This window comes from Lethenteron reissneri, chromosome 64 (genome assembly GCF_015708825.2).
Source record: "Lethenteron reissneri isolate LAM-NWPU_2019-01 chromosome 64, ASM1570882v1, whole genome shotgun sequence".
Lineage (NCBI taxonomy): Eukaryota > Metazoa > Chordata > Hyperoartia > Petromyzontiformes > Petromyzontidae > Lethenteron > Lethenteron reissneri.
This window is the reverse complement of record NC_083842.1, coordinates 7,463,493-7,478,399: the sequence shown is the minus strand read 5'-3', so window position 1 is coordinate 7,478,399 and position 14,907 is coordinate 7,463,493. Positions and strand designations below refer to the sequence as shown.

General features: G+C 53.3%; 1 protein-coding gene across 1 annotated transcript in view; it reads left to right on the top strand.

The window, feature by feature from the left end:
* Positions 1 to 14,907, top strand: part of LOC133359004 (uncharacterized) — a 161,574-nt gene that overhangs the window by 86,647 nt on the left and 60,020 nt on the right. The window contains exon 6 of the mRNA XM_061577379.1: positions 3,219 to 3,304. Coding sequence (XP_061433363.1) covers positions 3,219 to 3,304 — 86 coding nt within the window. The remainder of the gene's footprint in view (positions 1 to 3,218; positions 3,305 to 14,907) is intronic.

Genomic DNA, 14,907 nt, shown 5'->3' with positions numbered 1-14,907 from the left:
ACTTCCTCTTCATTCATGGACACGTGAACAAAGACAAAGATCCCCCGTGTAGCCTCAGCAGGCCTTTGGGGCAAGTGCTGTTGGCGAGCACTGATGAAGGGCGGCACTGTGCACAATGGGGTGGGTGGCCAGCAGAGGTGTGGACTCGAGTCATGTGACTTGGACTCGAGTCAGACTCGAGTCATGAATTTGATGACTTCAGACTCGACTTGGACTTGCATAACAATGACTTTGTCCCACCTCTGGTGGCCAGCACCACGCCCGACCGCCTTTGTCTCCCTAGAGGCGATGTTTACACTTTGAATCAGGTACTCATTTCAAGCTGAGTCGACCTAGGGGAAGCCCAGGACTGGTTTAGATAATCGCCACTGGTGGTGGCCGTGAGCGGGAATCGAATTTGGATCGTCGGGTTCACAGCGCAGCTGCAGCCACCATTACCTAACTACTATAACTACCACTACTACCACAACCACAACCACCACTACCTAACTACTATAATTACCACTACAACCACTACCACAACCACCACTACCTAACTACTATAACTACCACTACAACCACTACCACAACCACCATTACCTAACTACTATAATTACCACTACAACCACTACCACAACCACCACTACCTAACTACTATAATTACCACTACAACCACTACCACAACCACCACTACCTAACTACTATAATTACCACTACAACCACTACTACAACCACCACTACCTAACTACTATAATTACCACTACAACCACTACCACAACCACCACTACCTAACTACTACAACTACCACTACAACCACAACCACCATTACCTAGCTACTATAACTACCAGTACAACCACAACCACCACTACCTAACTACTATAATTACCACTACAACCACTACCACAACCACCACTACCTAACTACTACAACTACCACTACAACCACAACCACCATTACCTAGCTACTATAACTACCAGTACAACCACAACCACCACTACCTAACTACTATAATTACCACTACAACCACTACCACAACCACCATTACCTAACTACTATAACTACCACTACAACCACAACCACCATTACCTAACTACTATAACTACCACTACCACCACTACCACAACCACCATTACCTAACTACTATAACTACCACTACAACCACAACCACCATTACCTAACTACTATAACTACCACTACCACCACTACCACAACCACCATTACCTAACTACTATAACTACTACTACAACCACTACCACAACCACCATTACCTAACTACCACTACAACCACTACCACAACCACCATTACCTAACTACTATAACTACCACTACCACCACTACCACAACCACCATTACCTAACTACTATAACTACCACTACAACCACAACCACCATTACCTAACTACTATAACTACTACTACAACCACTACCACAACCACCATTACCTAACTACTACTACAACCACTACCACAACCACCATTACCTAACTACCACTACAACCACTACCACAACCACCATTACCTAACTACTATAACTACCACTACAACCACTACCACAACCACCACTACCTAACTACTATAACTACCACTACAACCACTACCACAACCACCATTACCTAACTACTATAACTACCACTACAACCACAACCACCATTACCTAACTACTATAACTACCACTACCACCACTACCACAACCACCATTACCTAACTACTATAACTACCACTACAACCACAACCACCATTACCTAACTACTATAACTACCACTACCACCACTACCACAACCACCATTACCTAACTACTATAACTACTACTACAACCACTACCACAACCACCATTACCTAACTACCACTACAACCACTACCACAACCACCATTACCTAACTACTATAACTACCACTACCACCACTACCACAACCACCATTACCTAACTACTATAACTACTACTACAACCACTACCACAACCACCATTACCTAACTACTACTACAACCACTACCACAACCACCATTACCTAACTACCACTACAACCACTACCACAACCACCATTACCTAACTACTATAACTACCACTACAACCACTACCACAACCACCACTACCTAACTACTATAACTACCACTACAACCACTACCACAACCACCATTACCTAACTACTATAACTACCACTACAACCACCATCACCAACAGCAGCCGCGTGTCGGGCCGGGCTCCGCTGGCGAGGCGCAGGGAGCGGGCGAAGTTGAGGGGGTGAGGAGGTGAGGGGCGCCCAGCGCTGTGAGACCACGGGGAAGGAGGAGGTGGTGGTGATGGTGGTCAGGGTGAATGTGAGGGTGGTGAGGGTGAATGTGAGGGTGGTGAGGGTGGTAGTGATGGTGGTGGGGGTGGTAGTGATGGTGGTGACGGTGAATGTGAGGGTGGTCGTGATGGTGGTGAGGGTGGTAGTGATGGTGGTGAGGGTGGTGAGAGAGTGCGGCCTGGGGTCGAGTTGACGGAGCAGCGGGTTGGACAGCAGCAGGCGGTGACAACGGGGAGGCGACTGTACATACACGTGGTGTGTGCGTGTACGAGTGGTGTGTGCGTGTACGAGTGGTGTGTGCGTGTACGAGTGGTGTGTGCGTGTACGAGTGGTGTGTGCGTGTACGAGTGGTGTGTGCGTGTACGAGTGGTGTGTGCGTGTACGAGTGGTGTGTGCGTGTACACGTGGTGTGTGCGTGTACGAGTGGTGTGTGCGTGTACGAGTGGTGTGTGCGTGTACACGTGGTGTGTGCGTGTACGAGTGGTGTGTGCGTGTACGAGTGGTGTGTGCGTGTACACGTGGTGTGTGCGTGTACGAGTGGTGTGTGCGTGTACGAGTGGTGTGTGCGTGTACACGTGGTGTGTGCGTGTACGAGTGGTGTGTGCGTGTACGAGTGGTGTGTGCGTGTACGAGTGGTGTGTGCGTGTACGAGTGGTGTGTGCGTGTACACGTGGTGTGTGCGTGTACGAGTGGTGTGTGCGTGTACACGTGGTGTGTGCGTGTACACGTGGTGTGTGCGTGTACGAGTGGTGTGTGCGTGTACGAGTGGTGTGTGCGTGTACACGTGGTGTGTGCGTGTACACGTGGTGTGTGCGTGTACGAGTGGTGTGTGCGTGTACGAGTGGTGTGTGCGTGTACACGTGGTGTGTGCGTGTACGAGTGGTGTGTGCGTGTACACGTGGTGTGTGGAGTGGAGAGACCTCTGAGTCTGATTCTCTCTCTCTGGTCACAGTGACGACCTTCGTGGACTGTGGAGGCCTCAAGTTCCTGCTGAGCCTGCTCAAGCACCACGCCTGCCAGGGCCTCGTGCTGCGCTTTGTGAGTCACGCGGAGAGGGGGGGGACAGAGAGAGTTAGAGACAGAGTGAGTCAGTGAGAGAGTTAGAGTTAGCGAGAGAGGGTTATAGACATGACTGCACGTTACTGACGTCCTAACAGACGAACCTTACAGCTCACAATGAGGGAGACAGACTTAGAAGACAAACGCCCACGTCGAGTGGGAGCATCCTCAGGCTGTCTTGTCGAGGTGCTTGTAGAATCGCCAGTGTGAGTCCTGCCGGATCAGCTGTTTGTGCACTCTGTGTACATTCTTGTGTTTCTGCTTCTGCTGTGTGTGCCGTGTTGTTGTTCGCGTCTCGCGTAGCAAGTCCGTGCTGCGCCGTGCGATGTTGCTGTGCCGTGTGTGCCCTGAGCGTCTCACCCGCCTCTACTACAAGTTGTCACTTGTGGATCGCGACTTCAGCTGCGGCAGCGATCTCGCGTGCGATCCATTCTGCCTCCTCCTCCTCTATCCACCCCTCCTCCTCCTCTATCCGCTCCTCTGGCGCGATGAGCTTCAGCCGCATGCCAATCTGGCGGAGCTGTAGACACGAGACCACGTGGTAGTGCAGAGTGAACGCGCCGTCTCACACAGTGGAGACGCTCGCACCGGGGGCACCACCTTGCTGGTGGCCTGCTGCTGCTGGACGTCTCGAGAGAGAGGCAGAGAGAGAGAGGCAGAGAGAGAGAGAGTTAGAGAACGAGGTAGAGAGAGAGAGTTAGAGAACGAGGTAGAGAGAGAGTTAGAGAACGAGGTAGAGAGAGAGAGTCAGAGAACGAGGTAGAGAGAGAGAGTCAGAGAACGGTAGATAGAGAGAGAGTCAGAGAACGAGGTAGAGAGAGAGAGTTAGAGAACGAGGTAGAGAGAGAGAGTTAGAGAACGAGGTAGAGAGAGAGAGTCAGAGAACGAGGTAGAGAGAGAGAGTCAGAGAACGAGGTAGAGAGAGAGAGAGTCAGAGAACGAGGTAGAGAGAGAGTTAGAGAACGAGGTAGAGAGAGAGAGTTAGAGAACGAGGTAGAGAGAGAGAGTCAGAGAACGAGGTAGAGAGTCAGAGAACGAGGTAGAGAGAGAGTCAGAGAACGAGGTAGAGAGTCAGGAACGAGGTAGAGAGAGAGAGTTAGAGAACGAGTAGAGAGAGAGAGTCAGAGAACGAGGTAGAGAGTCAGAGAACGAGGTAGAGAGAGAGTCGAGACGAGGTAGAGAGAGAGTCAGAGAACGAGGTAGAGAGAGAGAGTCAGAGAACGAGGTAGAGAGAGTCAGAGAACGAGGTAGAGAGAGAGTAGAGAGAGTCAGAGAACGAGGTAGAGAGAGAGAGAGTTAGAGAACGAGGTAGAGAGAGAGAGAATTAGAGAACGAGGTAGAGAGAGTTAGAGAACGAGGTAGAGAGAGAGAGTCAGAGAACGAGGTAGAGAGAGAGAGTTAGAGAACGAGGTAGAGAGAGAGTCAGAGAACGAGGTAGAGAGAGAGAGAGTCAGAGAACGAGGTAGAGAGAGAGAGGTAGAGAACGAGGTAGAGAGAGAGAGTCAGAGAACGAGGTAGAGAGAGAGAGTCAGAGAACGAGGTAGAGAGAGAGAGTCAGAGAACGTGGTAGAGAGAGAGAGGTAGAGAACGAGGTAGAGAGAGAGAGTCAGAGAACGAGGTAGAGAGAGAGAGGTAGAGAACGAGGTAGAGAGAGAGAGTCAGAGAACGAGGTAGAGAGAGAGAGTCAGAGAACGAGGTAGAGAGAGAGAGGTAGAGAACGAGGTAGAGAGAGAGAGTCAGAGAACGAGGTAGAGAGAGAGAGTCAGAGAACGAGGTAGAGAGAGAGAGGTAGAGAACGAGGTAGAGAGAGAGGTAGAGAACGAGGTAGAGAGAGAGTCAGAGAACGAGGTAGAGAGTGGGTGAGTTTGTGACTGTACCACTGTACCACTGTGTGTGTGTGAGAGTTGTGTGGAGCGGTAGTGCAGTGGCTGGCGCGCTGCGCTACGAACCCGGCGACCCGGGTTCAAGTCCCACTCACGGCCAACACCATCAGTGACGATTATAGAAGCCGCTCCCGGGCCTCTCCTAGGTTGACTCGGCCTCAAAAGAGCAGCTCGTGCAGAGTGTGAACATCGTCACTAGGGGGACAAAGGCGACCGGTTGTGGTGCTGGTCAATCGCCTCCTCGTGTGCGGTGCCGGCATTCGTAGCTGCTCTCTTACAGCACTTGCCACGACAGTACGTTAAGACTATGCAGGGGACCTTTGTCTTTGTATGTGTGAGAGTGTGGCAAGTTACATATTCATTTTTACCTCGTGGTTTCGTGGTAATGAATTGAAGGTGGAGGGGTTACCAGCCCCTCGCACCCGCCCAGAGCCCCCGTTTAGCCACTGTGGTGGTCACAGACGCCATGAGGGGAGAGGCCAATGGGCATTGGCCCTCCCCCCACAACACTGCCCACGACAGTGTTGCCCGTCCGGCACCGCGAGGAGGGAGGGGGTTGTTTTGCCGGTGCACATGGCCTGGCACAAGCGTCGTGGTGACGTCACCGCCACTTAGTGGCGAATGGCGGTTGTTGTTGTTGAGTGTGTGAGTGTGGGAGAGAGTGTGGGTGAGAGTGTGGGTGAGAGTGTGGGAGAAAGTGTGTGAGAGTGTGGCAGAATGTGGGTGAGAGTGTGGGAGAGTGTGTGGGTGAGAGTGTGAGAGAGTGTGGGTGAGTGTGTGAGAGTGGGTGAGTGTGTGAGAGTGTGGGTGAGTGTGTGAGAGTGTGTGTGAGAGTTTGAGAGAGTGTGGGTGAGAATGTGTGTGAGAGTGTGTGTGAGAGTGTGAGAGTGTGGGTGAGAGTGTGAGAGTGTGGGTGAGAGTGTGTGTGAGAGTGTGAGAGTGTGGGTGAGAGTGTGAGAGTGTGGGTGAGTGTGTGAGAGTGTGTGTGAGAGTGTGAGAGAGTGTGGGTGAGAATGTGTGTGAGAGTGTGTGCGAGAGTGTGAGAGTGTGGGTGAGAGTGTGAGAGTGTGGGTGAGTGTGTGAGAGTGTGTGTGAGAGTGTGAGAGTGTGGGTGAGTGTGGGTGAGTGTGTGAGAGTGTGTGTGAGAGTTTGAGAGAGTGTGGGTGAGAATGTGTGTGAGAGTGTGTGTGAGAGTGTGAGAGTGTGGGTGAGAGTGTGAGAGTGTGGGTGAGAGTGAGTGTGGGTGAGAGTGTGAGAGTGTGGGTGAGTGTGTGAGAGTGTGTGTGAGAGTGTGAGAGAGTGTGGGTGAGAATGTGTGTGAGAGTGTGTGCGAGAGTGTGAGAGTGTGGGTGAGAGTGTGAGAGTGTGGGTGAGTGTGTGAGAGTGTGTGTGAGAGTGTGAGAGTGTGGGTGAGAGTGTGTGGGTGAGAGTGTGTGTAAGAGAGTGGGTGAGAGTGTGTGTGAGAGTGTGTGTGCGTGTGTGAGAGTGTGGGTGAGTGTGTGAGAGTGTGTGAGAGTGTGTGTAAGAGAGTGGGGGAGAGTGTGTGTGTGAGTGGGTGAGAGTGTGGGTGAGAGTGTGTGTGAGAGTGTGTGTGAGTGTGTGAGAGTGTGTGTGAGAGTGTGAGAGTGTGTGTGAGAGTGTGAGCGTGTGGGTGAGTGTGTGAGAGTGTGTGAGAGTGTGGGTGAGAGTGTGAGAGTGTGGGTGAGAGTGTGAGAGTGTGGGTGAGAGTGTGAGGGTGGGTGAGAGTGTGAGGGTGGGTGAGAGTGTGAGGTTGTGAGAGTGTGTGTGAGAGTGTGAGAGTGTGTGAGAGTGTGGGTGAGAGTGAGAGTGTGGGTGAGAGTGTGAGGTTGTGAGAGTGTGTGTGAGAGTGTGGGTGAGAGTGTGAGAGAGTGTGTGAGAGTGTGTGAGAGTGTGGGTGAGAGTATGAGAGAGTGTGAGAGTGTGCGTGAGAGTGTGGGTGAGAGTGTGTGTGAGAGTGTGGGTGAGTGTGTGAGAGTGTGGGTGAGAGTGTGGGTGAGAGTGTGGGTGAGAGTGTGGGTGAGAGTGTGGGTGATAGTGTGGGTGAGAGTTTGGGTGAGAGTGTGGGTGAGAGTGTGGGTGAGAGTTTGTGAGAGTGTGGGTGAGAGTGTGAGAGTGTGTGTGAGAGTGTGGGTTAGAGTGTGGGTGAGAGTGTGAGAGTGTGGTTGAGTGTGTGAGAGTGGGTGAGAGTGGGTGAGAGTGTGGGTGACAGTGTGGGAGTGTGGGTGAGAGTGTGGGTGAGTGTGTGAGGGTGTGGGTGAGAGTGTGTGTGAGAGTGTGGGTGAGAGTGTGAGAGTGTGGGTGAGAGCGTGGGTGAGAGTGTGAGGGTGTGGGTGAGAGTGTGAGAGTGTGGGTGAGAGTGTGAGAGTGTGATAGTGTGTGTGAGAGTGTGAGAGTGTGGGTGAGTGGGTGATAGTGTGGGTGAGAGTTTGGGTGAGAGTGTGGGTGAGAGTTTGTGAGAGTGTGTGTGAGAGTGTGAGAGTGTGTGTGAGGGTGTGAGAGTGTGGGTGAGTGTGTGAGAGTGGGTGAGAGTGTGGGTGAGAGTGTGAGGGTGTGGGTGAGAGTGTGTGTGAGAGTGTGAGAGTGTGGGTGAGAGTGTGTGTGAGAGTGTGAGAGTGTGGGTGAGAGTGTGTGTGAGAGTGTGAGGGTGTGGGTGAGAGTGTGTGTGAGAGTGTGAGAGTGTGGGTGAGAGTGTGTGTGAGAGTGTGGGTGAGAGTGTGGGTGAGAGTTTGGGTGAGAGTGTGGGTGAGAGTTTGTGAGAGTGTGGGTGAGAGTTTGTGAGAGTGTGTGTGAGAGTGTGAGAGTGTGTGTGAGGGTGTGAGAGTGTGGGTGAGTGTGTGAGAGTGGGTGAGAGTGTGGGTGAGAGTGTGAGGGTGTGGGTGAGAGTGTGTGTGAGAGTGTGAGAGTGTGGGTGAGAGTGTGTGTGAGAGTGTGAGAGTGTGGGTGAGAGTGTGGGTGAGAGTGTGGGTGAGAGTGTGGGTGAGAGTGTGGGTGAGAGTGTGGGTGAGAGTGTGGGTGAGAGTGTGGGAGTGTGGGTGAGAGTGTGGGTGAGTGTGTGAGGGTGTGGGTGAGAGTGTGTGTGAGAGTGTGGGTGAGAGTGTGGGAGTGTGGGTGAGAGTGTGGGTGAGTGTGTGAGGGTGTGGGTGAGAGTGTGGGTGAGAGTGTGGGTGAGTGTGGGTGAGAGTGAGAGTTGGACAGTAGGGGGCACAGGTGGTGCATCTGCCTCTCGTCTCGGCGAGTGAAGCCGGCGAGCCTTCCACATTGGACGTGGCCTCAAGGTGCACCTAGCCTGGCACCAGCACCGTAGTGACGTCACCGCCACTTAGTGGCGACTGGCGGCTGTTGTGCGAGAGTGGGGATGTGTGAGTAGTACAGAGAAAGTGTAAGGGTGAGAATGAGTGAGTTGGTGTGAGTGAGTGAGGTAGTGTGAATTTGTGAGTGAATGAGGGAGCATGAGTGATGGTGAGTGAGAGTGAGTTTGAGAGAAAGAGGGTGAGAGTGTTGTGAGGGATTAAGAGATTGTGAATGAGAGGATGTGAGTGTGAGTAGTGGTGGTCAGTGTGAATTTGGTGAGTGTGTGAGTGTGAGTGGTGGTGAGAGTGTGAGTAGGGATGAGTGTGAGTAGGGGTGAGTGTGAGTAGTGGTGAGTGTGAGTAGTGGTGAGTGTGAGTAGGGGTGAGTGTGAGTAGGGGTGAGTGTGAGTAGTGGTGAGTGTGAGTAGTGGTGAGTGTGAGTGAGTGTGGTGCCGTGATGGCCTTCATAGGCGCTAACGAACAGCCCTAACAGTCTGTTCAGGCGACACGGGGGATCCTTGTTGTAGTGAGGGAGAGTGAGGGAATAACTGAGGGTGTGAGAGAGAGCGAGTGAGTGCGAGTGTGAGTGAGTGTGAGAGATAGCGAGCGAGTGAGTGTGTGAGAGTGACTGTGTTTGTATGGTGATGAGTGTGAGTGTGTGTATTTAAGAGTGGGGAGCGGTGGTGCAGCGGTTAGCTCACTGCACCACGAACCCAGGGACCCGGGTTTGACTCCCGCTCACGGCCAACACCAGTGACGATTATCTGAATCGGTCCTGGGCCTCCTCTAGGTCGACTCAGCCTCAAAAAAGTATCCGGTGCGGTGTGTAAACATCACCACAAAGGGAGACAAAGGCGGCCGGGGCTGATGCCGGCCACCCACCACCTCGTGCGCCGTGCCTGCCTTCATAGGCGCCGCTCGCTAACAGCGCTTGCCCCGACAGCCTGCTAAGACTATCCGGGCGACCTTTGTCTTTGTGCGTGAGCGTGCGGGTGAGAGGGAGCGAGGCAGAGCGAGCGAGATCATCACCGAGGGGTGCGAGTGAGAGTGACTGTGAGTGACTGTGAGTGACTGTGAGTGGTGTGAGTGGTGAGTGGTGGTGTGCGAGTGGTGGTGTGCGAGTGGTGGTGAGTGTGAGTGGTGGTGGTGTGTGAGTGGTGGTGGTGTGTGAGTGGTGGTGTGTGAGTGGTGGTGTGTGAGTGGTGGTGAGTGTGAGTGGTGGTGAGTGTGAGTGGTGGTGGTGTCTGAGTGATGGTGTGTGAGTGGTGGTGTGCGAGTGGTGGTGTGCGAGTGGTGGTGTGCGAGTGGTGGTGTGCGAGTGGTGGTGAGTGTGAGTGGTGGTGTGTGAGTGGTGGTGGGCGAGTGGTGGTGTGCGAGTGGTGGTGAGTGTGAGTGGTGGTGGTGTGTGAGTGGTGGTGTGCGAGTGGTGGTGTGCGAGTGGTGGTGTGCGAGTGGTGGTGAGTGTGAGTGGTGGTGGTGTGTGAGTGGTGGTGGTGTGTGAGTGGTGGTGTGTGAGTGGTGGTGTGTGAGTGGTGGTGAGTGTGAGTGGTGGTGAGTGTGAGTGGTGGTGGTGTCTGAGTGATGGTGTGTGAGTGGTGGTGTGCGAGTGGTGGTGTGCGAGTGGTGGTGTGCGAGTGGTGGTGTGCGAGTGGTGGTGAGTGTGAGTGGTGGTGTGTGAGTGGTGGTGGGCGAGTGGTGGTGTGCGAGTGGTGGTGAGTGTGAGTGGTGGTGGTGTGCGAGTGGTGGTGAGTGTGAGTGGTGGTGTGTGAGTGGTGGTGGTGTGCGAGTGGTGGTGTGCGAGTGGTGGTGAGTGTGAGTGGTGGTGGTGTGTGAGTGGTGGTGGTGTGCGAGTGGTGGTGTGCGAGTGGTGGTGAGTGTGAGTGGTGGTGGTGAGTGAGTGGTGGTGTGCGAGTGGTGGTGAGTGTGAGTGGTGGTGTGTGAGTGGTGGTGTGCGAGTGGTGGTGAGTGTGAGTGGTGGTGGAGTGTGAGTGGTGGTGGAGTGTGAGTGGTGGTGGTGTGTGAGTGGTGGTGTGCGAGTGGTGGTGAGTGTGAGTGGTGGTGGTGTGTGAGTGGTGGTGTGCGAGTGGTGGTGAGTGAGTGGTGGTGTGTGAGTGGTGGTGAGTGTGAGTGGTGGTGAGTGAGTGTGAGTGGTGGTGAGTGAGTGTGAGTGGTGGTGGTGTGTAAGTGGTGGTGAGTGTGAGTGGTGGTGTGCGAGTGGTGGTGTGCGAGTGGTGGTGTGCGAGTGGTGGTGAATGTGAGTGGGGTGAGTGAGTGCGTCCGCCCTCTCGCTGGCCCAGCAGCAGCAGCAGCCGTGGGTTGTCAGGCTCAGGGCTACGCGCTTCCACCTGCCCAGGGGTTGAACTTCGTCAGGAGCCGCCCCGTTGCTGCGGGGCCGCAGGTCTCACAGCTGCCTCGTGCCGTGGTGGCTGCGCCCTTGCGGCCACTCGGCAGCGCTCAGCGCAGTTGTGGCGCTCTTCTTGTTCACGTGGCGAGGGTTCTGTGGCGCTGTGGAGCTGCTGCTGTACCAAGCTGAAGCAGCTACTGAAGCAGCTGAATCAGCAACTGAAGCAGCTGAATCAGTTGTAGCGCTGTCCGGAGTGCCGTGACGTTGCGGTGGCGTTTCGCCCTGTGCGTGTTGACAGTGAGTCACAGTGAGTGAGTGACAGTGAGTCACAGTGAGGGAGTGACAGTGAGTGACAGTGAGTGAGTGACAGTGAGTGAGTGACAGTGAGTGACAGTGAGTGAGTGACAGTGAGTCACAGTGAGTGAGTGACAGTGAGTGACAGTGAGTCACAGTGAGTGAGTGACAGTGAGTCACAGTGAGTGAGTGACAGTGAGTCACAGTGAGTCACAGTGAGTGAGTGACAGTGAGTGAGTGAGTGACAGTGAGTGACAGTGAGTCACAGTGAGTCACAGTGATTGAGTCACAGTGAGTGACAGCGAGTGAGTGACAGTGAGCGAGTGACAGTGAGCGACAGTGAGTGAGTGACAGTGAGTGAGTGACAGTGAGTGACAGTGAGTGAGTGAGTGACAGTGAGTGACAGTGAGTCACAGTGAGTCACAGTGATTGAGTCACAGTGAGTGACAGCGAGTGAGTGACAGTGAGCGAGTGACAGTGAGCGACAGTGAGTGAGTGACAGTGAGTGAGTGACAGTGAGTGACAGTGAGTGAGTGACAGTGAGCGAGCGACAGTGAGTGAGTGACAGTTAGTGAGTGACAGTGAGTGACAGTGAGTGAGTGACAGTGAGTGAGTGACAGTGAGTGAGTGACAGTTAGTGAGTGACAGTGAGTGACAGTGAGTGAGTGACAGTGAGCGAGTGACAGTGAGCGAGTGACAGTGAGCGAGTGTCAGTGAATGAGTGACAGTGAGTGAGTGACAGTGAGTGAGTGACAGTGAGTGACAGTGAGCAAGTGACAGTGAGCGAGTGTCAGTGAATGAGTGACAGTGAGCGAGTGACAGTGAGTGAGTGACAGTGAGCGAGTGTCAGTGAATGAGTGACAGTGAGTGAGTGAGTGACAGTGAGTGAGTGACAGTGAGTGACAGTGAGTGAGTGACAGTGAGCGAGTGTCAGTGAATGAGTGACAGTGAGTGAGTGACAGTGAGTGACAGTGAGTGAGTGACAGTGAGTCACAGTGAGTCACAGTGAGTCACAGTGAGTGAGTCACAGTGAGTGACAGTGAGTGAGTGACAGTGAGCGAGTGACAGTGAGTGAGTGACAGCGAGTGAGTGACAGCGAGTGAGTGACAGTGAGCGAGTGTCAGTGAGCGAGTGTCAGTGAGCAAGTGACAGTGAGTGAGTGACTGAGTGAGTGACAGTGAGTGTCAGTGAGTGAATGACAGTGAGCGAGTGACAGTGAGTGGCAGTGAGCGAGTGGCAGTGAGTGAGTGTCAGTGAGTGAGTGTGAGTGAGTGTCAGTGAGTGACAGTGAGTGAGTGACAGTGAGTGATAGTGAGTGAGTGAGTGAGCAAGTGACAGTGAGTGAGTGACAGTGAGCGAGTGTCAGTGAGTGACAGTGAGTGAAGTGACAGTGAGTGACAGTGAGTGAGTGAGCAAGTGACAGTGAGTGAGTGACAGTGAGTGACAGTGAGTGACAGTGAGTGAGTGACAGTGAGTTAGTGACAGTGAGTGACAGTGAGTGAGTGGCAGTGAGTGAGTGGCAGTGAGTGAGTGACAGTGAGTGACAGTGAGTGAGTGACAGTGAGTTAGTGACAGTGAGTGACAGTGAGTGAGTGGCAGTGAGTGAGTGGCAGTGAGTTAGTGACAGTGAGTGACAGTGAGTGAGTGACAGTGAGTGAGTGACAGTGAGTGAGTGACAGTGAGTGACAGTGAGTGAGTGGCAGTGAGTGAGTGACAGTGAGTGACAGCGAGTGAGTGACAGTGAGTGAGTGACCGTGAGTGAGTGACAGTGAGTGACAGAGTGACAGTGAGTGAGTGACAGTGAGTGAGTGGCAGTGAGTGAGTGGCAGTGAGTGACAGTGAGTGAGCGAGTGACAGTGAGTGAGTGACAGTGAGTGAGTGAGTGACAGTGAGTGAGTGAGTGACAGTGAGTGAGTGACAGTAAGTGAGTGACAGTGAGTGACAGTGAGTGAGTGACAGTGAGTCACAGTGAGTCACAGTGAGTCACAGTGAGTGAGTGACAGTGAGTGACAGTGAGTCACAGTGAGTGAGTGACAGTGAGTCACAGTGAGTGAGTGACAGTGAGTGACAGTGAGTGAGTGACAGTGAGCGAGTGACAGTGAGCGACAGTGAGTGACAGTGAGAGAGTGACAGTGAGTGAGTGACAGTGAGTGACAGTGAGCGAGTGACAGTGAGTGAGTGACAGTGAGTGACAGTGAGCGAGTGACAGTGAGCGAGTGACAGTGAGTGACAGTGAGTGAGTGACAGTGAGTGACAGTGAGTGAGTGACAGTGAGCGAGTGAGTGACGGTGAGTGAGTGACAGCGAGTGAGTGACAGTGAGTGAGTGACAGTGAGTGAGTGACAGTGAGCGAGTGAGTGACGGTGAGTGAGTGACAGCGAGTGAGTGACAGTGAGTGAGTGACGGTGAGTGAGTGACTGAGTGAGTGACAGTGAGTGAGTGAGTGACAGCGAGTGAGTGACAGCGAGTGAGTGACTGAGTGAGTGACAGTGAGCGAGTGTCAGTGAGCGAGTGACAGGGAGTGAGTGACAGTGAATGATTGACTCAGTGAGTGACAGTGAGTGTCAGTGAGTGAGTGACAGTGAGCGAGTGACAGTGAGTGAGTGGCAGTGAGCGAGTGTCAGTGAGTGAGTGACAGTGAGTGACAGTGAGTGAGTGACAGTGAGCGAGTGTCAGTGAATGAGTGACAGTGAGTGAGTGACAGTGAGTGAGTGACAGTGAGTGACAGTGAGTGAGTGACAGTGAGTCACAGTGAGTCACAGTGAGTGAGTCACAGTGAGTGACAGTGAGTGAGTGACAGTGAGCGAGTGACAGTGAGCGACAGTGAGTGAGTGACAGTGAGTGAGTGACAGTGAGTGACAGTGAGTGAGTGACAGTGAGCGAGCGACAGTGAGTGAGTGACAGTTAGTGAGTGACAGTGAGTGACAGTGAGTGAGTGACAGTGAGTGACAGTGAGTGAGTGACAGTGAGCGAGTGACAGTGAGCGAGTGACTGAGTGAGTGACAGTGAGCGAGTGTCAGTGAATGAGTGACAGTGAGTGAGTGACAGTGAGTGACAGTGAGCGAGTGACAGTGAGCGAGTGACAGTGAGCGAGTGACAGTGAGTGACAGTGAGCGAGTGACAGTGAGTGAGTGACAGTGAGCGACAGTGAGTGAGTGACAGTGAGTGAGTGACAGTGAGTGAGTGACAGTGAGCGAGCGACAGTGAGTGAGTGACAGTGAGTGAGTGGCAGTGAGCGAGTGTCAGTGAATGAGTGGCAGTGAGCGAGCGACAGTGAGCGAGTCACAGTGAGTGACAGTGAGTGAGTGACAGTGAGCGAGTGACAGTGAGCGACAGTGAGTGAGTGACAGTGAGTGACAGTGAGTGAGTGACAGTGAGCGAGCGACAGTGAGTGAGTGACAGTTAGTGAGTGACAGTGAGTGACAGTGAGTGAGTGACAGTGAGTGAGTGACAGTGAGTGACAGTGAGTGAGTGACAGTGAGCGAGTGACAGTGAGCGAGTGACTGAGTGAGTGACAGTGAGCGAGTGTCAGTGAATGAGTGACAGTGAGTGAGTGACAGTGAGTGAGTGACAGTGAGTGACAGTGAGCGAGTGACAGTGAGCGAGTGACAGTGAGTGACAGTGAGCGAGTGACAGTGAGTGAGTGACAGTGAGCGACAGTGAGTGAGTGACAGTGAGTGAGTGACAGTGAGCGAGCGACAGTGAGTGAGTGACAGTGAGTGAGTGGCAGTGAGCGAGTGTCAGTGAGTGA